The 23479-nt window shown below is 39.3% G+C and overlaps 1 protein-coding gene and 1 long non-coding RNA gene across 2 annotated transcripts; one reads left to right on the top strand and one right to left on the bottom strand.

The window, feature by feature from the left end:
• Nucleotides 1–4104: 4104 nt before the first annotated feature.
• Nucleotides 4105–7027, top strand: LOC110912746 (probable WRKY transcription factor 19). Its single transcript, XM_022157544.2, has 2 exons — nt 4105–4231; nt 5077–7027. The coding sequence occupies exon 2, from the start codon at nt 5204–5206 to the stop codon at nt 6770–6772; it is 1569 nt and encodes a 522-aa protein (XP_022013236.1). The 5' UTR covers nt 4105–4231; nt 5077–5203; the 3' UTR covers nt 6773–7027.
• Nucleotides 7028–21608: 14581 nt separating this feature from the next.
• On the bottom strand, nt 21609–23049 carry LOC110912745. Its single transcript, XR_002578151.2, has 2 exons — nt 22629–23049; nt 21609–22329 (listed from the first exon to the last, which is right to left on the bottom strand). It is a non-coding gene; the product is annotated as an uncharacterized LOC110912745 (long non-coding RNA).
• Between the last annotated feature and the right edge of the window lie 430 nt (nt 23050–23479).

Below are 23479 nucleotides of genomic sequence, written 5' to 3'. Positions count from 1 at the left end.
TTTCATAACAAAACCAAAACCCACATGCTCAATTTGAACAACACATTAAATTAACAACAAATCATGAACACCTAAATCTTCAAGCTTGCTAATCTAACCTGGTCAACAAGCTCAATCAACATACAGATATAGAAAGATAATTTGGTCGACAATATGCAGACTCCTCTCTTTCATTATCTTCTGCTAAAACATCACGAGTCCTTTAATCAAAAACTTTCATCGGAGACAAATCAAATCCCTCATCCTCGCGAAGATCTGCTGCCACAAATGCTTATTCGACTTCGAAGTTGTGCTGGTTGTGTGAGAGTTGTTTGGTTTCGAGTAACATGATTTGGTCACCGGCAGCGTTGGTGTCTTTGTAGATGGTAAGATAGGAGAACGACAGGCTCGTGACTAGTGAATGAAGGTGGAGTATAGGTTTTTTTGGTAAAGACGATAGTAACCGGAGGCGGAGGGTGGCGGTGTTCGATCGGCGATGGCGGAATAGGGGTGGTGGCTGCGTAATAGGTGGGTGATGGTGTATGCATTTGAAATCAGAGAGAAATGGGAGAAAAGGGGGTGGTTGAACTGGGTCCAACTAAGGTGGGTGGTGGTGATGGTGGCGGCAATGAGCGGCAATGGTGGTGGGGGTTTCTTGAGAAAGAGAGAGAGCGACAGAGTGTGCATATAAGTGTGTGGGTGTGAATTATGTGTTATATTTTAATAAAAGCAAGGGGTAAATAAGTAATTTCACATGGACTTAACGGAGAAACTAACAGACATCCACTCCAAGGACTATCCGAGTAACAAACTGTCAAACCACAGGGACTACCAGTGTAATTTCTAAAAGTTGGGGACTAAAGATGAAATTTCACCAAACCACAGGGACTATCCGTACATTTTACTCTTTCTAATAAAAATAGAATATTGTTTTATCTAATATTAAATAAATAACGGATTAATAGCTAAAAATACAAGAGCAACGACGTGTGCTAGAATCTGAATCGTCACTAACGTGAGGCGGGAGCGATGAATTGAAATGGGTTCGAAATTATTGAGTTTTCACATTGAAATCTTTGATTTATGGGTTTTTACAACAATTGTCATGGTATTATGGGTTTTACTTTTTATTATGAATTTATATTATAGGGGGTAGGGCTCGATTTCTTTATCTCGCTCAGGGCCCAAAATTTCTTTAACATTTTCGGAGACGGGCTTGTCCCTAACTGATACCCGACGCCTGTATTCCCCATATAACTAAGCTACCCGTGAGCCTATCCAGTGGCGGACCCAGGAATTTTTTCATGGGGGTGTAGAAAATTTTTAAAAAATTTTAGACTCCATAAGTAAAAAAATCGGTTCGTATCGGGTCGTTTCGGGTCGGGTCATGTATAACAAAAGAACATCAAACTAAGTTTATATAATCATCAAAAACATGTCAAACCTTGTTACAAACATAATTAAAACGTCGCCCTACGAGTTTTCGTTTTTTGAAATCTCTCCAAAACATCATCTAAAGCTACTTTCTTAAGCAAGTCTTTCTCTATATAACATATACAACTATCACTTAAATTCTCATCGCCAATATGATTACGCAAGTCGGTCTTCACATTCTTCATTGTCGAAAAACATCTTTCAACGGTTGCAGTTGCGACGAGAAATATGAGAATTAGCTTCAATAACCGATATACCAATGTAAAAGTTACGTGAATATTTGTTGAAACCATTAAAACCTTACAAGACTTGATAAACCATCCAAGTTGGCGAACTTTTTATCTTTTTTCACAAAAACAATGTAGTTTCCGAGTTGAACCGGAAGCCTTCGTTTTTCGTCTTCACTGAAATCATATGGATACTTCTCGACTAGCTTTAGTATATTTGGAATGTCAAATGCACTAAAATTATCACATGCATTCTCTAAGATAACGTTACCAAGCTCTTCATTCATTTCACCCATTAGTTCTAAAAGCTCTAAGTAATTTCCTTTATTTAATGAATCTTTTGATTTATCATGACCACGAAACGCCAATCCGCCATTCAACAACCTTTTTCCAAGCATAGTAGAAGCACTAAGTCTAAGTCGGTATTCAGGTTTCTTCTTAGTGGTCCTATTGTCCCATTGTGTGTGTACCACTTGATTTTCGTTAACTAAATCAGCACTCATTTGGAAACATTTGTTGTGGAGGCTATTAACTAAGCCAACATGTTTTTTTAAGTGCCGCATGTACTTTTTTCCAATTGTTATACCCGTCGGACATAAACGTGTCTCCACGATCTCCAAATTGGCTCCTAAACAAATAGCAACATAAGCAAAACAAACGATCCGATTTTGTGTTATACTCTAACCATCCTCATGTTTGTCATACGATTCTTCCTTAAATTTTCTTAACTTGTTACCTTGAAACGTTGATTGTGGGAATTCGATACCTCTTGGTTGACTTGGTCCTCTTAGTAGATATGCCCTTCTAATCTCATCTCGTTGATTCACGTTATATGATTCAATCGGCTAGCGATCATAAGGATCCGAAGGAAGATTATCCACATCAAAGAATCCGGAAGATGATTCAAGCCCTTTTCTCTTGACAAATCGCGTCATAAATTCCCTCATGATTACTAAATTCTTATTAAATATAAAACAACACCGTTAATTTTCATGCTTTTCATCACCAAACTTCATAATTTTCACTTCTAATTTCAAGCCCTAGTTGTTGATTCCTTTTAAGTAAACATTTAAAAAACAAACTAAAATAACACCATCACCCTACTGATGTTTCAAATAACATCAAAACCACAAAAAAAAAAAAAAATCAAACTTTAACAACTCTAATTCTACAAAGAAAACTATTAAAACAAGAATATAAACAATAAAACTCGATCCTTACTGAATGAGAACAAAGCCTTTGTTCGTGTGCGATGCGGGTGGTCGGATTTCAGGTTTATCCGACGAAAATTTTCAGGAAGTGCGGATGAAAAATTGCTAAAGGGTGCAGACCAAAATTTTCAAGGGCTGCCTAGCCAACCCAACCTACGAGCCTTTCCCTAAGAGGTTTTGCCCAATTAGGCCGAACGTAGTGGGGCGCCACATAGCGGGGAAAGTTAACATAGCGGTCTGAATTTTGAATCCATGTGAAAATCATCACGCTGTTGCCCAACCTTCTCCACTCACACACATATATATACATATATATGTATGTATAAATTGAAGGGGTTATATAACCCCCTTACCACTACACCCTAGCCTATATCTTACGCATTTTGCCACTTATTGCATAACGCCCTTGAGGATTTAGGCCATCCGTAGTCATAAAGCCCCTTGTGGGGCGTTATGCGATACGTGTCGTGCCACGTCACACGGGGGCTTTATGGGGCGTTATATCACTAGAGCCCGTAGTCATAAAGCCCCTACACATCATTACCTATTTAATAATTTTCAATTTTATTAATTAATATAAAAAAGCTTGCTTGTTTATGATTGGTCAAAAGTTTGAAAGGAACCAGAATAACGCCGCTATTATCATCGCGCCATTAAAAAAGTTTTGGCCATATCGCCCTGCGTTTCGGTGTTTTTGGGCATTTTCCGACGTCATCTCCAGACATAGCGCCCCACTACGGATCACCTTATAACTCCACATGGTATTAACAAACGTGGATTGGGTTTTTTGATATTTACAATGTGAATGTGAATGTGAAAGCTCCCACACAAGTATCTTAGAGCATTCACATCCAGCCCCCTAAAATTATACATACATTCCACTAAAAAACAACTCCTATATCAATATATTTCCACTAAAAACAAATATTTTTTCTCTCTCATTTTCAATTAAATAATATTTTTATACCTTTATCATTACATTTTTCTCTCTCCTTCACTCACAACCACTTTCAATATATATTAAAAAAATATAGTGGGTGAACAGTGTCCCCCTAAATATACAGATGAACAGTAACATTTTCTCTCTCCTCCACTCACAACCATTTTTTATACTCTTTATATTTTAAAAACCCCACACTCACAATTTAGTTCTTTGGATGTGAATGCTCTTAGTACACTAACCTTAGTTCATATGATGACGTGGAAACCACCGTGCACCTCTCTCTTACCATGCGCTCCTTCGTTACGTTTCTTTCTTCCTTCCTTCATATATTTCCCTTTTCTTCATAATAATTCCCCATCTCTTTAAGCGCCCACCGTTTTTCAAACCCTAAACTCTCCTTCATCACATCCCCTTCAACCATCAATCTTTTCTCACAGGTATTCATCCATTCATATTCACCACAATCCATATTATCTACATACACCTCTGTTTTTTTTTTACTTTTACTCTGTTTTTTCATACTTACAAACCAAAATTATATTTCTTCTGTAGTTTTTCTTCTTTTTATACTTCATTTACATTAATTTTAGGTTTCGATTCACCTGAATTGAGATTTTTCTAGTGTTATTACCAACAGTGGCGGATCCATCTTAAACTTTTTAACAGTGGCCGAAAGTAAAAAAATAAAAATGAGACGCTAGACTCAGTACATATAAAATATTCAAAAGTTTTCGGTAAAATTTACGGCTTCACCGTTAATAAATTAGTTTTATGAAATTATGAATTGGGCGTGTTATTGTATTGTTTATATTAAATATTAGAGTTAATTACTGTTTTCGTCCCTGTGGTTTGTCAAAAATCACTATTTCAGTCCATTAGTTTAAAATTTGTGATTTCAGTCCCTGTGATTTCACTTTCGTAACCATTTCAGTCCCTGTGGTTTCACTTTTGTAACCATTTCAATCCATTTATTCTGTTAGTACAGGGACTGAAATGGTCACGAGGTGGACTGAAATGGTTATGAAAGTGAAACCACAGGGACTGAAATTGCAATTTTTAAACTAATGGACCGAAATAGTGATTTTTGACAAACCACACGGACGAAAAGAGTAATTAACTCTAAATATTAAATTCGTATCATTAAATGTGTTAGTGAGTTGTTGAATTGCTATGGCAATTCTTATCAGTTATCACCGCTTGATGACATCATATATATTTAAAATTATAGGCCTTAATCAATTAAATTTAATTATTTAAAACTCCATTTTTATGATATGATCAGGTTTTTTGCGTAATTCACTGATGGATCGAGCTGACACATCTGGATTTGTTAGTGGGGGATTTTAAGCTGTTTGAATTATATAGTTTTTGCAACAAAACTTGTGTTAGTGAGTTGTTGTTGAATTGCTATGGCGGTTTCGGGTTCGAAAGCGTGCAAATGTGCTCAAAGGGTTGGAAGCGGTGGAAGCGGTTTGTTTTCGAGCTTTAACGTGAATGAAAACACGCGAAAATGGAGTTTAACGGATGCTAGTTTGGATTTGCACGACGGGTCCTCGTTATCTCTCGGGTTGGGTTGTTCGTTGAGCTCGGGTGTCACCGTGTTTTCGGGCAAAGAAATGGAAGAGCATTCTTCCGGAAATCTTGATCTCACATTGAACGATGGAAACCGGCCCGAAGTAGACCTTGAGTTGAGTCTTGCTGCTGGTTCTGTTGAATCCGATGTCACTCGAACATCATTTCCGATTAAGTATGATTTGAAACTTGCGGATGACGGCTCAACGACGTCTCAATGTACATTACCGCTTTTGCCCTCATTGCAGACCACCGAGCCGCCTATAACCCGCTTTGGTTATGTCTATAATGGTCCGAATTTGGTTACTCCTCGAGGTTCCGCTTCGTTGGATTCTGGGTCGGTCCCACCACGACCGCCGCGTAACAGTAACGTGAAAAAGTGTCGGTTTATCGGGTGCACCAGGGGAGCTAGAGGTGCTTCCGGGTTTTGTATTTCGCACGGTGGTGGGCGACGGTGTCAGAGAGAGGGGTGTCAAAAGGGAGCGGAAGGGAAAACCGTGTTTTGTAAAGCACACGGTGGTGGTCGGCGGTGTGAGTTTCTCGGCTGCACGAAAAGCGCTGAAGGTCGTACGGATTATTGCATCGGTCACGGCGGTGGTAAGCGATGCAGCCATGAAGGATGCACCCATGCCGCCAGGGGCAAGTCGGGGTTATGCATACGACACGGTGGTGGGAAGCGGTGCAAGATTGAAGGTTGTACCAAGAGTGCCGAGGGTATATCCGGTGTATGTATCTCCCATGGTGGTGGCAGGCGGTGCCACTATCCCGCGTGTACAAAAGGCGCTCAAGGGAGCACGATGTTTTGTAAAGCGCACGGTGGCGGTAAACGTTGCACGTTTTTAGGGTGTACGAAAGGGGCGGAAGGTAGCACGAGTTTTTGTAAAGGTCATGGTGGGGGTAAACGGTGCACGTACGAAGGCGGATGTTCGAAAAGCGTCCATGGTGGCACGAACTTTTGTGTTAGTCACGGTGGTGGAAAGCGGTGCGCGATGCCAGAATGTACGAAAAGCGCAAGAGGCCGAACCAGTTTTTGTGTTCGTCATGGCGGCGGCAAAAGATGTAAGCGTGAAGGGTGTTCGAAAAGCGCCCAAGGCCGAACAGATTTCTGTAAAGCACACGGTGGCAGAAAACCACCGTCTGTTGGTCAAACTTTGACTCCTTGTAACAACCTTGTTATAGCGAGAACCGGTCTTTTTGCTTCCCAAAGTCAGCTGGTTCGAGACTACCAGACTCCAGTATTCGCTCCAAACAACCCTGGATTAGTGTCGATCGGTTTAGTGTGTTACCAAGGGAGACCAGTTGAGATGGCGGGACGTGGCGGCTACTCGCTACCAGAAGGCAGAGTTCATGGCGGCAGTTTGATGGCGATGCTTACAGGGTGCACCGGTGGCCCGTCCGAACCTTGAGTGGTTTGGGCCATTGGAGGTGTTCATTGTGTTTGTAGTTGTCAGTGGTTTAGTGTAGTTAGTTTAAATCTAAACATTATATATAATATTAAAAGAAATAGAAACTAGTATACAAGAGAAATGTAGTTACTCTAGACAGCTCAGTTGCAAATGTTAGTATTAGTAATAAGTGTTTATTTGGGAAATTAACTTATAAAACAATGAAAAGAATGCACACCCATGTTAGACTGACCAAAATCCTACCCGGTTAGCTAAACGTGTTCAATGTTCAACACATAATTAAGCCGTATCATTTAAGGCTATACCAACATCTACAAATTTTGTTTTAGGTTCGTGTCGTGTCAGAATTTTACACCCGGTCAAGATATGTTTGATTTGGTGGTGACTAGTAATTAAGGTGCGGTATCAAAAATTGATGGTAAACGGTGATGAGCATGCGAGTTGTTGATGGTGATGAGCATGCGAGGTGTTGATGGTCAATGACGCTGAAGTATGCGTGAGTTAATTATGTTTGTAAGTTTGGTGGGAGGTGAGAAACGGATGGTCAGAAACGATGATGTGTGTTTTGGTAATGTATCATCATTGCTGGTGGTGGTTGCGACGATGATGTTACTATTTTAGTGCCATCAAATCATTTTTACTTATTTGGGATTTTCTATAACCAAAGAAAAATGTGGTTAAACATCGATACAAATCATGTTCTTGACACCAAGGAACCTTGGGTTCTATGGGGCGGTGCCACCTTGGCGGGGTCCAAGGTTAGTAGTGACCCAGACAGTGTCCAACCCAGTGAGCGAGCAGCTTCTACAACGAGTGAATTCGATCTTATAGTTGAAAGCGTCTAAATTTTATTTTCCCACATGACCAGTTGAACTAATTATCAATAGAAACTAACCATTAGTACAAACTTCTCTTATTGGTGAGAACTAATCCATTGTAGAAACTAATTGATCAGCACCAGAAAACACATGTTCACCAGTAACTAGGTGACCAAGTAACTAGGTGACCAACATGAAACATACTAGTCTATTCACACCAAAAAAATATTATATTTATAATATGTACATTTTTATGTAAAAGCCAAAGTACATGTTTATTTTATATGGACAAAGTAAACAACGATTGTGCAATGTATGAAATGAAAGAAAATGATTACAATAATGCAAAGTAATTGATAATATAAGATCCGATGATAGTGGTGAAGAACATCACATACCATCTTGTCTATATATGTACACATTAGTGGCGGGTAAGTGTAGGTTGAAACGTTGTGATGATCTGGTGCTAAACATAAGCGTTTGTAACGGTATACATCATCATCGGCCTTACATATTTGTTACACACTCAATCACCATTTGACACCGCATTCCATCATATTCCATCACATTGTCACTATCAAACTTCAACAGTCATCACACTATCACACCGACACCGACACCGCATTCCATCATATTCCATCACATTGTCACTATCACACTTCAATAGCCATCTGATTATCACACCCAATCATCATTTTAACAGTCAAATCCACACAATATCCCTTCTCCACGACCGTGATATACATCACGCTATTCCTCTTCATCGTCGTGAAACAATGAAGTCATTCATTACTTTTTTGTGTTGATGGACAAAAGCTTAAAAAGCAAACTAGCCTTTTAACGTGTATTTAACATAAAAGAATATTATCAATGGTTAGAAGAACTTAATAAAAAAATATTAAATATTTGAGTGGGTTTTATTTACTAGTTGTGCTTTGTTTTATCCTTCCAAACTAGGAGTGTGTAATAATACAACACAAATCTAACACGAAATTTCTAGTTTTGGGTTTAGTCTAAGGTGGCTAGAGTCAATGTTAGGTACCCTTGAACACATTTAGTTAAATAGATTGGGTGTAGTGTTAACCATATGAGTTTGCTGGTCGACCAGAATTCTTACTAAAATTTTATTAAGAGTAAATTGCATTTTACTTTCTTTAAGTTTCTTCAAAATTTCAAGCGATATTATTTGACTAACGAAATTACAACGAATGTCCTTTATGTTTTAGTTTCGTTACAGCAGATGTCCTTTATATTTTTATCTCTTTACAGGGGATGTTCATTATTTTTGTAATCTTTTTTGAGAGAAAGGACACCTCTTATAAAAAAAAAAAAATAGAACATAAAGGACATTCTCTGTAATTTCGTTACTTAAAGAGTTAAAGGATAATACCTAAAATTTTACTAACACTTAAACAACCTAAAATACAATTTACCCTTTTATTAAAATGTGTTTTGCGTCGTACTTAAACAAGATGGCCACCAACATTTTATAGCATGCAATTTTAGATTATCAATAAATACTTTTACTTTAGATATTTAAATGTAAAAAAATAGTCGTCATCTTATCCATCTCCACAACATAGGTTAGGAATTATTGTCTAATGGATATGAACATGATCGGATGGTTCCGCTGGTAGTAGATGATACTCCAGTGGTTCGTCAGTGATCCAAATTTGCGGTTAAAAAAAACAACTTAGGTTAGAGTTTGTTGATGCAACAAATACAAGACCAAGGCCTGTAGCGACATCTCTGGGTAAAAGGGTTCAGGGGTTCGATTAGCCTAACGCAGGTCGTGGGGTCCCTCCATGTTTGCAAAACGTAGAGAGAGGTTCACTAGTAATGTTATTGTTCTTCGCTAATTCTAAGCTGAAAAGGTTCCAGCCCAGAATGTGATCGCGGAAGTTGTATTTTGTGAGCGAAGAAGAGAACTTGTAATGAACAAGTTCTTGAGGGAGAAGAGAGAGATCAGAAGTTCATGTGAGATTACAACTGATCTGGAGTGTGTTGAATGCTGGACCTGACTTATGTTTTATAGGGAAAGGCATCTCCCAAAGGAGAAGCTCTGGACTAGTGAACCATGCTTGCAGTGGAGGACTTACCCATTTAGGGGTTGAAGGGTTTGGACCTGCGGGTAAAAGAGTGTGCTCTCCCACATGGTCTGGTTGCAGCTGGGCAGGAGGTTTCACACGTTAAGTGTTGATGTGACAGGACACTGTGCTTGTCCTTTTTACTGTTCATGACCGTTGGAACATTTCCGAACCTTTTAACCTTTTAACCTTTTAAGCTGTTGTGTCTCTAATCAGTTTATTAAGGTTTGAGCTACCCACGTCATCAGCCCCCCAAGTCAGAGGTGTTTGGGATGTAAGCTCAAATGCTTCTGACTTTTACACATTATTTTTTATTGCTTAAAGGCTTCAAGGCTTTAAGGTGTTTGAGTTTTGAGATTTGAATTTCAGAATGATAGTAGATGTGATAGGCTTCAAGGTTTTAAGGCTTGAAGGATACAACTTGTCTCACTCAAGAGGAAGTTGAGGCTTTTTGTAAAGAATGGGGGATCGATCTAAAGTTTAATCCGGTGGCTCTGGGTTTTGGCAAATCGATCGATTAATGTCCCGTTGGTTCGATTGCTCTTTATTGCTGAGTTTTCCAACTTGCGTCATCCGTTTTCGGTCTTTGTTCTGAATGTTTTAGAGTATTATCGTGTGTCGTTTGGTCAGTTACACCCTTAAGGTCTTGCTAGGGTTTTACACTTTGAGGTCTTGTGATACGGTATGACCCATCGTTGTTGTTTCGATGTTTCTTACGGTTGACCAAGAACGGCGATTGTTTTACCTTTGAAACATCTCAGGTTGATGTGTGTTTAATTTCGTCTATGGTTACTACCGTTTGTTCTTGGAAGGACCGACTTTTCTGGATTTCTGAGTCCATTGTTCCTTTCGGGCTTGTTTGGAGGCATCCTTATGATGTTTTGAATGAGCTTGAACCTTTCAAACACGAGATAGATGGTTGTTGAAGTTTATTAGGGGGTGTCCTTCCAGGCGTTGTCCCTTTCCCGAACATCTTTTAGTGTTGATGGATGTTAACAAGTTATGGGACAAGCCGGATCGTGACCCTGTGCTCGTGAGAGATGATCAAGGTATGATATTTTGTATTTTCTGCTTATGTTATATTTTATTTGTTGCAGTTATGTTTGCCTTAGACTTTATCAAGAGTGCTGTCACATCTGATGTTGTGTTTGGAGATGCCGAGGCTACATCCGGTGAAGATGTTGTTGTTAGGGGCACTGACCATAGGTTCGAGGGTTCAGGCTATGTGAACGTTCCCAATGTCAAAGGCTTTACTAAGGTCGGTGCTTCCAAAGCTTCTATTCGTTGTTTAACCCGACGTATGTTAAAGAGAGTTGAACTACCATCGGCCTTTGAGCCAGTGGAACCGAGTGATGACATAGAGGATTCGGACGACTCGGAAGTTAGGGTTGAGGGAAAATAAAAAGATACAAGGAGTTGCCCTTGGTGATTGTTAAGGAGAGTAAAGCAGTGGGTAAGAAGGTTGTGAGCTTGAAGGGTTTCGGGAAGGGTGGTGAAGGTTCCACCAATGTTAATCCAGAAGAGGTTTATGTGCTGGATTGGAGCGTTACAGTTGGTGACAGCTTCAAGTCTTCATCCATTTGTATGGATGTTCTTACCCATTTTGCTCCTCATACTGTTTGATGTTCTTGCTCATCTATGGACGATGAACTGATGATTTCGAAAATGTTGATGGGTGCTTGCAACCTTGCTTCTTGAGGGTGTATCCTGATTTCGCCAAAGGATGCAAGAATATGAAGTATTTTTCGGTGAGGAGGGGTGAGATGAAAGCTTTAGTGGTTACTTTGAAAGAAGCTGAGGGCTACGCTGAGGAGGAGAAAGCATTGCTGTTTGAAGATTTGAGGAGTTTTCATAAGACTGATATGGTTGAGTTGGATAAACGCTTGGAGGCTGACAAGGTTTAAGTCAGGGTCTTTAAGGCTGCCTTGTATGTTCAGAAGAAGCCTTCTTGGAGGAGAAGGAAGGGTTAAAGGCTTCCCTTTCCCAGGCTACTGGTGATAATAAACTGCTCATTGAGCATGGATTCCAGCAAGTGGTTACCTATCTTCTCTATTCGTCGGATTTCAACAAAGTCTTGGGTGATGTGTACACCAAGCTTCTTGCTCATGTGAGACACCAAGGTTTGTTTGTTGGTTATAAATATTTGTGAACCTAGGAAGCCTTAGAAAAAATCTTCTCTTTTTCAACACAAAGCCTTCAAAGTCTTCAAGGGAATAATTTTTAAGATTGAGCATATGGTTTACCCTTATGTGGGTGAAGTCTCCAAGTGTTTTGGTAAATCTTTACCTGTCTTGCAGGGGCTAAAACCCCAGGGTCTTAATGAGGCTGTTTGTAATGAAGTGTTGAAGTCCTTCTCGAAGAAACGTCCTTGCTTTGGAGATAGTGAGGAAACGTGTTCTGAAGGTGGTGAGGGCTCAAAGGGTTCAAGCCTTGAAGCCTCCAAGACAGCGGGTATCATAGGGAGGAAAAAGAGGAAGGCTTAAAACACCCAAGATGATGGGGTTTCGAATAAGGATGATGCAGCAAAGTCTATCATCTCTGATGCTGCCAAATGAAGAAGAAACTTTAATTCATAGCCTTCTTAGCTTGTCGAACAATGTTATGAGTTGTTTGCTTAGACATCTTTTTGTTTTAGGGGAACCGTTTAGGTCCTTTGGTGGTTAAAGCCTTGAAGGCTTGTGGACAATGTTTTATGTTTGATGGCAAGTATGGCACTTGCTATCTTTAACTTATCTTGCTATGTTGTTCTATTTATTCCCTTACGTTTTCATTGGTTTTGCATGTTGTCTTTGTTTTGGGTGGTGCATCTTATGTTATTTATACCTTAAAGGGTTCAGCGCTGCAGTCACTTAGCCATATGATAATTTAACAAGAAGATACAACCTCTATCCTATGCATGACATTCACTTAGAGTATTTTTGGTTCGTAAGCCAATGTTATGGCTTAAGGAACAGTTGGTGTAGGCTGTTCAAACCCGTCTATGAGACATGATTTTTAAGATTTCTATGAGTCTCATGGAGTTGTATTGATTTAGGAACTCACCCCTTATATAGGTCCATTCAACCCTTGAACCTATTGAGCGATGTGGCCTGGGAGCTCATCCCCTTACATGGCCCTTGCCATGGAGTTTCTTGCTAGGTTCTCAACCTGATTATAGGATAGAAAGACAAATTTCAATTCATCGTTCATTTATTTCAAAGTAATTCGATTACTAGGGGAATAGAACAATTTTTTGGAACTATTTGTAACACGTTTTGGTTAAACATGTAACCTTTCAAGGTTTTTGCCATCCCATTGGCGGGGAAGCTTTTTGCCTTGCGGGCCTGCCAGCTTGTATGATCCCCCTTTGTGGGCTTTAAGGATAGTGTATGGCCCTTCCTATTTAGGGCCAAGCTTTCCTTGGCTTTCTTTCTTGCCGGCCTCATTATTTCGAAGCACAAGGTCCCCAGGCTTGAAGCGTTCATGCTTCACCCGTGTATTGTAATGAAATTCCATGTTTTGCTTGTACCTTGCTTTTTGTATGGCTACTTAATCACGAGCCTATTCGAGTTGTTCCAAATTCAACATCGTCTCTTTCTTATTTGGCTCGAGGTTGATGTTAAATGTTCTTTGTGTTGTTACTCCGATTTCGGCTAGGATTACAGCCTCTGATCCAAATACTAGGCTGTAGGGTGTTTTCTTGTGGCCCGTTTTCTTGGTTGTTCGAATTTCCGATAGCACATTGGGAAGCTATTCGAGCCAGTTGTTGTCGTATCTTTCCAATCGAGATTTAATCCATTCAACAATGTTGTTGTTTATCCTATTAACTTGGCCGTTGGATTGTGGGTGAGCTACCGAGCTGAATCTTGGGTTATTCTGAACTCCTTACACCAGGAGCTAGAAGGCTTCTCGGCAAACTACTTCCCGTTATCCGTGACTAGTACCCCTGGAGCCCAAAACGACAGATTATGTTTTCGTAACAAAATCAATGACCTGTTTCCCTGAGATTTTTGCCAATAGTTTTACTTTTGGCCACTTGGTGAAGTAGTTCACGGCTACTAATAAGAGCTTGACTCCTCATTTGGCTAGTGGGGATGGACCAACGATGTTGATTTCCTACTTGTGAAATAGCCAAGCCGAGGAGATGGGAACGGGGTCATGTTTGAGGCTTTTGGGTACCGGAGCATGTAACTGACAAGCTTCATACTTTCGCAATTGTTCGGAGGTATCTCGATGCATGGAAGGCCAAAAGTGTTCGAGGTTCATCAACTTTGACACTACCGATTTTGGGCCACAACGAGCTCCACATATCCCTTCGTGAACCTCTTTGATCAGATATTGGCTTTGTTCTGGGCCAATGCATCGAAGTAGTGGTGCAAGGTATCCTTTTTGTAAAGGATATCTCCTTGTAACACATATTGCCTTGACTTGATACGAACCCTTTTAGCCTCAGTCTGGTCATTAGGTAATTCACCATTTTGAGGAACCTTTCAATGGGAGTCATCCAATTTGGCCATTTTTTAGTGATCACATCTTGAACCTCAAGTCTTTGGATGGATGAGGTTTTTAACACCTCAATTAGTACCTTCTTGGTGAGGTGGGCAAACGTAGGAGATACAAGTTTGCTTAGTGCATTAGTTCTCTTATTTTGAGATCTTGGAACTTTTTTGATGGAAAATGTTTGAAATGTGTTCATCAATTCCTTTTATTTCTCTTGGTACTAATACATGTTGGATTCTTTTGCTATGTAGCTGTTATTGCCTTAGCTTGAGAGAGTCTGTAAGGACTTGAAGCTTTTGAACACCCATATTTTTGTAAGCTTGAGCCTAGCAATCAATGCTTCATACTCAGCTTCGTTGTTTATAGTTTGAAATTCAAGATGAAGTGCATACGTGAATTCCAATTCATTAGGATCAATTAGAACTAGCCCTGCTCCTGACCCTTCAATGCTGGAAGCTCTGTCGGTAAAAAGCTTCCAAGCATGGGGGTCGGAAGGTTGAGTGGAGGCTGCATTGACTTCCGTTGTAACTTTTTAGGGACTTCTATGATGAAGTCAGCTGAGACTTGGGCTTTAACAACTTTTTTCGGGACATAGGTGATTTTTAAGCACATTCTTAATAGGTTAGTCAGTGACCACTTGTATCGGGTGTGACTGAAAGTACCTTCGAAGCCTTCTAGCCGTTTGGACTAGGGCTAGAGCAAGTTTTTTCGAAGAAGAATATTTGATTTCTGCTAATTTTGAAGTTTTGAAAAAGTCAATGGGTATGTGAACTTTATTTCGTTCAATGATTAGAGTCGTACTTATGGTTTTTTCAGCGATCGAAAGGTGGACAGAGATCGTTCCTCCTGTTTCCGGAGCTGAAATGGTTGGGAGTGAAGCCAAGTGTTGCTTCATTTGGTTGAAGGCTTCCTTTTGAGGTAAAACGCTTCAAAGCTGTAAGCTTTCTATTGAAAGTCTTTCTTGTTAGCTCATCCTTTGAGGGTTGGCTTTTATGCTTTGTTTCCCCATGATGTGCCCTAGAAACAAGCACTTGACTGGATTAAGCTTTCATGTTTATCTTTCTCGAGGTTTGGAAGGTTTTGTTGTATGTGATTGAGCATTTGGTATTCCGTTTTGCTCTTGATTATCAAATCTTCAACATAAGCTTCTATGTTCTTGCCAGTTTGTTCGGTAAACGCTTTGTCAACCGGGTGTTAATAAGTGGCACCTGCGTTTCTTAAAATAAAAGGCATTTTTTGGTAGCCAAATATACCTTTATCAGTGTGTAATGCGGTTTTTTTATCCGTCTTCTTCTTTCATTAGGATCTGATGGTAAGCCTTTTAGGTGTTAAGAAAACACGAGAACGGGAAGCCTGTGAGTGAGTTAACCTTGAGGTCTATCTAGGGCAGCGGGTAGCAATCCTTTGGGCATGCTTTGTCCAAGTCTTTAAAATAGATATACATTCTCCAAGACTTGTCGGGTTTTTAAACTATTACCGGATTGGCCACCCATAATTGGTACTTGACCTCTCGAAGGGTTCCGGCTAGAATAAGCTTTTCCATCTTTTGGCATTATGCAAGGCTTCTTTTAGGGGCTTGACTCCGTTTCTTTTGTATAATGGGCTTAACATCAGGTGGGATCCATAACTCATGTTTCAACAATGCTACGAGGGATGCCGGTCATATCTTCGGGGCATCGAGCAAATACATAGTGCAAGAGCAACTTTTCAAGGTATGAGAGGGTTTCATTGTAAAGGTTAGTGTTTACCCTTATCCCCTGTTGATAAGGATATTTTGGGCTTATGTCCAACCCTTGTATATCGTTTTTGTCCTTTCTTGAGCTTTCCCCTTCAACCACAAAAGCTTTTTGGCCAGGTTGAAGGGTTGTTGTCCCTTTTTCAATGAGAAACTTCACAGTGCCTTGACCAACTACAACTGCCATTCCGAACACACCTTGCCCTGGCTTTCCTATGATGATATCATAGTTGGAAGGGATATTGATCACCGCAAAAGTGAGTTGTTCGGTCCGTCCCTTTGTTCTTTCGCTGAACAAACATTAGGGGTTATTTGGCCTAAAGGCTTGGTAGGTATGTCTGTGATACCTTCGATGGAGGATTCAGGCTGTTGAAGCTTTGAACGCTCATCGTCGCTGAGAGGGTTAAAGCGTTTCAAGCTTTTCATCAGCTGAGAGGGTTAAAGCATTTCTTAAGCATGATTTTGGAGGATTTAGACTGTTGAAGCTTTGAACACTCATTGTCGCTGAGAGCGTTAAAGCGTTTCAAGCTTTTCATCAGCTGAGAGGGTTAAAGCTTTGTTTTCAAGGTCGACCATGTTCACTTCCTACTTTTATTCTTCAACCATTTTGTCCTTGACCCCTTTAACCAAGTGAGCAAGTTCGGAGTTGACGGCTTTTTCGGTCCTCTTTTTGGGTTGGAAGCAATTATTGGTATGGTGACCTTTCTATTCGTGAAACTCACAATACTGGCTTGATTATTCCAATCTTTTGTTTTTTTTGGCAAATGTTGAGGAGGGCAGAAGCTGTGTTTTACCCCTTCGGTTGCCAAGATCTCTTATGTAGCCTTGGTTAAGGCTGTAAAGTTTATGGTTTTTTCTTGGCTTGGAGGGTTCCGGCCTTCAGGCCTTCTGGAATCCGAACCTTTGAACCGTTTGTCATAAGAGCCATACTAGAAGCTCCAGTTAAGAGTCTTTTATTTTGTTCTTTGATGTCTACAGCTTATTCTCCTCGAATGTGGGCTTCAGCCCTTTCAAGTGTTTCATCAAGGGTTTTGGGCAGACATTTATTGAAGTATCTTGTGAAATATTTGGAATTTAGCATTCATGAACCTTGCAACCCTAATCTTTTCATTGGCGTAACTTAAATCTTTCTTCTTGTAACTTTCGATGAAGTCTCTGAGACGTTCATCATCACGTTGTTTGGTCTGGAAGATTATCGTGGCGTCATTGACATGCCTCTGTTGTTATAGGGAACTTTTGTTAAGATCGTCAAAGGTCTGAACGCTTCGTCCAGGAAGGTCATTGAACCATATGCGTGAAAACCCTTCAAGGGTTTGCATGAACATGAGACAACATTCGGAGTTGGGTCATTTTTCAATTCTTGCAATCCCGGCGAAGATTTGGAGGTAGTCTTTAGTACCGTGATGGCATCTTTATCTGGGTTTGAAACTTGTAATCAACGATTTGTTGGGAGAAGCAAGACAAGTTTGTTAGGCTTGTAAGGTTTTGAGAGGTCTTCTACTACCCTTGAAGCTGGGTAACCGCTTGAGGTACCCTGGTGAGTGGTTGGCACTTGGTTGATGAAATTAAGGTCAAAGCCTTGAAGGCTTTCTGTGTCATCATCCACTTTTCACGTGCTGCAAAGGAAATTTTTTCCATCATCCGTGTCATCAGCTAGGGTATAAGGTTAAAGCCTTAAAGGCTTTCTGATGGTACTCATGAAAGATGTCATCATATGTGTCAAAATGTTAAAGCCTTAAAGGCTTACTGTATAAGGCATTCCCATGTATGTGTTCATCACCCTACCACGAGCCGAAGGCAGGGTGGCCATGGCTTGTTTTCACGAAGTAGCAATGGGAGGGAGAACACTTGAAGTTGGTGACTTACCATAATTGATCAAGAGTGGTTTTATGCCCCATAGGTGCACTGGTTGTAACGGGTTGGTAGGTAAATAAGGGAAAAGCGGTTGGACTCGGCCTCCCAAAAGCTTAAAGGCTTGAGTGGTTGGTCTGTCACACTAGGACCAACTTCAAGGCAAGATGTGGCTGAACGTGAGCTGCTAAAAGGAAGAGATGGAGGGCCAGGTGATAATGAGGGTTTAGACTCCTCATAATTTAGTCTTATTATCACTCTTTTTCCCTTTCTAAGCTCACATGCTAGTTGAGAAAAAATCTCTCATGTAAGAAATTTCTAGCTACTCCCTCAAGTGTTAGATCTATGTGTTCCGGTGTATGCATTACATCGATTTGAGTAGGTGCAACCCCTGGCCGAGATGGGTTTGTGTTTGAAAAGAAGTGAACTCTAGGAACATATCCCGTTGGAGTACTTTCGGGAGTAGAAAGGGGTGTAGATAAGACCGGTGAGATCCGACCCGAATTTGGTGTTAAATCGGTGTTGTTAGGCACCTGATTTACCTGACCGAGAGACTCGCTTTCAGACATGATGTAAAGAGAAAATGGAGCTACACAACTGGTCTTTAAGATAAAGTTAGCGGCGTAGCCCCACGGTGGACGCCAACTTGTTGATGCAACAAATACAAGAAAGACCAAGGCCTGTAGCGACATCTCTGGGTAAAAGGGTTCAGGGGTTCGATTAGCCTAACGCAGGTCGTGGGGTCCCTCCACGTTTGCAAAACGTAGAGAGAGGTTCACTAGTAATGTTATTGTTCTTCGCTAATTCTAAGCTGAAAAGGTTCCAGCCCAGAATGTGATCGCGGAAGTTGTATTTTGTGAGCGAAGAAGAGAACTTGTAATGAACAAGTTCTTGAGGGAGAAGAGAGAGATCAGAAGTTCATGTGAGATTACAACTGATCTGGAGTGTGTTGAATGCTGGACCTGACTTATGTTTTATAGGGAAAGGCATCTCCCAAAGGAGAAGCTCTGGACTAGTGAACCATGTTTGCAGTGGAGGACTTACCCATTTAGGGGTTGAAGGGTTTGGACCTGCGGGTAAAAGAGTGTGCTCTCCCACATGGTCTGGTTGCAGCTGGGCAGGAGGTTTCACACGTTAAGTGTTGATGTGACAGGACACTGTGCTTGTCCTTTTTACTGTTCATGACCGTTGGAACATTTCCGAACCTTTTAACCTTTTAACCTTTTAAGCTGTTGTGTCTCTAATCAGTTCATTAAGGTTTGAGCTACCCACGTCATCAGAGTTAGATGTAAAACACAAAATTCAATGTAAATTAGACAAAAGTTAGATTAAGATCAGACGTAAAACACAGAATTCGTTGTAACATCAAAAATTTAGTTAGGATTCGGTGTAAACATAAATAAATGTGATGATTTGTTGGCTTCAAATACAAACGAAGGTTAAGAGTTTGCATACATCACATTTCCAATATACAATGCTTGCTTATAGATTTGTGTTATTCTTCATGAGTTCATATCTATACTATATTATAATATAATTTATTTGGGAATCACATTTTAAGATACTCAAAAATTAAAAACCTTTTTTTAGTTTAATGCATTAGGTACAACCATTGTTGTAAGAATTGCTAGTCGGCCGGTGGGGTACCGACTAGCGATTAGTCGAGATTAACCAAGATTAATCAGGATTAACCAAGATTAATTGGATTGAGATTTCGTATTTAATTTTCTTATATGTATACACAAACATTTTTATATGTAATTTACTTAAGTAGATATGTTTTAACACCTTCTTCGACCCATATTTTGAAAAAAGATAGGATTAATTGTTGAAATTTACAGGTTTTGATTGGAATATGGTCGGAATTTATAGGTTTTGGCCAAAAAATTTGCTGGAATTGCTAGACTGCCACTGATTTTGGCCGATTAAGACCGGATTTGACCATTTTTTACTGCCTTGGGATCAATGGGTCGCTTAGATGAAAATTACTTGGTGAACCTTCGACTAGCGATTAATTAGCAACTAATCGGAGTCTAGGTGCAATTTTTACAACCATATGTACAACCCTAAAAAGAAGGTAAATTAGTTTATGAAACATAAATTACATTTTAATCCTCTCATCTTAGTTACACTTTATATCTCATCTTTAACCAAATTCTAGCTAATTAATTAGTAATTACACTTTATCCTCTTATAAAAAAACTAACTGCCCCTACGATTTTTAAACGAAAACTTTTTTCATACGTTATTATTTTTATTAAACAATTACACTATAAAAACGAGCATTTTATTCTCTTTAACTTGAATATAATATTGTATTACTTTTTTCTAATTAAATAATTGATATGTTACGTAATTAACAAAGCTTAGGGGTGAACAATAACAGATAAAACCGAACCCACAGCCAACCAAAAACTGAGAAAACTGAAAACCAAATCACCCAAAAACGAGTTATTGGATTGTTTTTGTACTTTTGTTTAACTGAAATTAACCGAACCTAATCATTGATATTTTCATATATTTGTAACTTTTATACCTCCAGTTCATGTATTTCATATTTTATACACCCATTGATGTATTTATACCTCAATTTCATGTATTTCTTAACAAAAATTGTATCCCAAGTTTGATTTTGGCTATTACCGAAATTAAACGAACCGAATCAAAAATCTAACCGAATAAATCAAACTGATTAACCGAAAACCGATTGGTTAATAATATATAGACTTAACCGATGACTTTGGTTTCGGCTTTGGTTGGGCACCCTTCTAGTCCAACAGTTGTTTCTTTTTACAGTTTAAGTTACGATCATTTATTATATTATTTCTTATAATAAATGCAGAATCACTAGCCGCTTTGTTGTAATTGCCATTCTAATGAAAATGTTGCTGTTCTATGCACTTTCAATGATTTTGATTGTGTACTCAAGTTTTGCATTAGCGAAGCTTGATAGACAAGAAGGTATGTTTGTTTTCATTTGAATAAGGAACCAAGGGTGGTCACTCGTTGTGTAGACTGATACACTGACGAGGCTAACGGTGTGTTTTCTTTCCTGTGATCTTTCAGGTCTTAGCAAGAGTCTTCTGAGGCTCAGCTCTATCCAGCTCGTACCGACAGGTAAGTGAGTCTTCAACTATCATCCTTAGTATCTCAATAGTTATGCTACAATTAAGGTAGACATACCTTCTTGCGTATTGAGCTTCACTAATGCAAAATTTGAGTACAGAATCATTGAAAGTGCCAAGAATAGCGACATCTTCATTAGAATACCAATAGCAACATAGAGGCTAGAGATTTTGCATTTCTTAAAAAAAAATTATAAATACCCGTAATTTTAAACTGCAAAATGAAAGATTGTTGTGTTACATACAAATGAAGGCAAATGGTACTTAGGAAGAATAACATAAATCTATAAGGGTCTGTTTGGTATGAGGTAATGGAATGGACGAGTGAATGGAATGGGCAAAGCAATGGAATGGGCAAGGGAATGAAATGAGTCATTACCATTCCATGGTCATGTTTGGTTAATCTATGGGAATGGAATGATACATTACTTTGTTTTGTTTGGTATACGAAAAAAGATGAATGAATGGAATACAATTCATTGAAAATGACAACAATACCCTTGTCTCAAAATAACCACAAACAATCACCACACACAGACCGTTGATGTGTGCCTCTTGCATATTATTAACCACAATGTTAACAGTCATTCCCGGTATAACCTTCATTAGCACTTGCACAACATACTCACGTTTTTTCTTAGATTTCCAGACATGAAATAAGAAAAAAAGGTGTAAAAAATTAATAACAGTAAACCAAATCAATCCATAAACCTTCAAGTCAAACTCTGAACATGCCGTATATGTAACAAAACCTTTGTTTTCACATTTCATCCAATCATTAACTTCAATAATTTTCTTTTCTGAATTTTAATATAATGATGACAGAATGCTCTTGAAGACACACACTTTAATGAGAAGTAATATAGTATGGCTTTCAAAATCTTTTTTTTTTGAAAGGCCAACAAAATACTATTATCTCACCAACAAATAGCCAGCAGGGTGCTAGCTTTAGTACACCAGTACATCAAACCAAACATGCTACATACACACATTACCATCCCATTCTTAAAATATCAAAACAGTTCCACAAATCTCAATCCATGTTCCTCTGCTTATGCTCGAAGACCGCTGCATCCCTTTTATATCTCCCATAACAGTCTGCATCGGACATAAACCGTTTGGAACGTTTATATTCCGCCTTGCCAACGCACACCTAGTCGGAAGCCTTTCGAGGTTCGCCCGCCATGTGAGAATCCCCACATTTTTTGGAACCCAATTATTCCACCTGTGCACATACTCTGGAATACTGTATCTATGCAGGACAAGATGCTCTTTTATACTTCTAACCGTAAATTTCCCAGACTCGTCCAGAACCCATCACCACTCATCCTTCCTATCTGACCCCACAAAATCATTCACTAACTGTAACAACTGATGCATCTGGGCAGCCTCATCCCCATCTGCAATCCCCCTACTCCATTCCCAGTTCCACCCCAAACTCCCCCTTATCATGAACTATGAACTAAAAAAGTGATACATGTTATTATTATTAATTTAATTAAGAGAGGAAGTTGAATAAATCAAGTTCAAATGGTTCAACAGATTCGAAGCAATAACATATACTATCAAAAGTAATAACATGTATCAAAAGTAATAGAAATCTATGACTGGTGATTTAGGGTTCTGTACTATGAACAAGACACATGCTTACCACACAAAGTTATACATACAAATAAACATATTCAATAGCAGCGTGTGAGAGTTTGAGATGATTAAATCACAAGAATTAAACAGGTTAAGATACAATGAAAAAACATTTACCTGATTTTGTGTTTGATGACGAAAATCCAAACAAGTGATTGGTGAATTAGGGTTCAAATGCTAAAGCTCTGCTCGATGATGAAGATGAAAGAAATATATAACCAGAGATCCCTTGATTAGAGGAAATGGATTAGCGAGGGAAAATAGGTGAGGATGAGGGCAAAATTGAGAAGTGTGTTATCAATACTGAACGGAATGAAAAAAAAATAGGGGGGGTCGCTGGAATACTTTTTGCCATATTTAGAGGGAATGGAATGAGGTAAGTAATGGCTTATTCCTTTCCTTTGAGCAACCAAACATTCCTATTTGTATTACCCCTGAATGGTTAATTCCATTCCTTCTCTCATTACCTCATACCAAACACTACCTAAGCATTTTTTACCTTGGAAACGTGATGCAAGCAAAGTCTTAACCTCCGTTCGTATTTGAAGCTAACAAATCATCGCAATTATTTATGTTTACACCGAACCCTAACCTAACTTCTACCTAATTTACACCAAACTTTGTGTTTATTATGCCTAACCCAAACCTAATTTCTGCCTAATTTGTGGAGATGGGGAAGACATCTATTTATCACGTTTAAGAAGGTGTTTGTTTTTGCTTCAAACATCTTCAAGAGAGCTCATGTCTGCAGACGCGCAGCCGTTACCCTTGAATACTGTTTGTTTTTTTTTAAACAGATCTGAACTCAGTTTTTTTCATCTTAAAAAATAAGATATGGACCCCCCTCCTTAAAACATCTTCACAAAAACCTTAATATATTTCTCCCTCATATACGCTTAAAACATCAGCCCTCTTCTCCTCGCCGTCGCTCCTCCTCCTCCAACCAGTTTTCCGGCGACCTCCCTCTT

The sequence above is a fragment of the Helianthus annuus genome, chromosome 15 (genome assembly GCF_002127325.2).
Source record: "Helianthus annuus cultivar XRQ/B chromosome 15, HanXRQr2.0-SUNRISE, whole genome shotgun sequence".
Taxonomy (NCBI): domain Eukaryota; kingdom Viridiplantae; phylum Streptophyta; class Magnoliopsida; order Asterales; family Asteraceae; genus Helianthus; species Helianthus annuus.
Note: the sequence above shows the minus strand (reverse complement) of the source record. Positions and strands in the feature narration are given on the sequence as shown.

Bases quoted from the DNA above. Each gene is read 5' to 3' on its own strand.
- LOC110912746 (XM_022157544.2), top strand. From the start codon at position 5,204: ATGGCGGTTTCGGGTTCGAAAGCGTGCAAATGTGCTCAAAGGGTTGGA.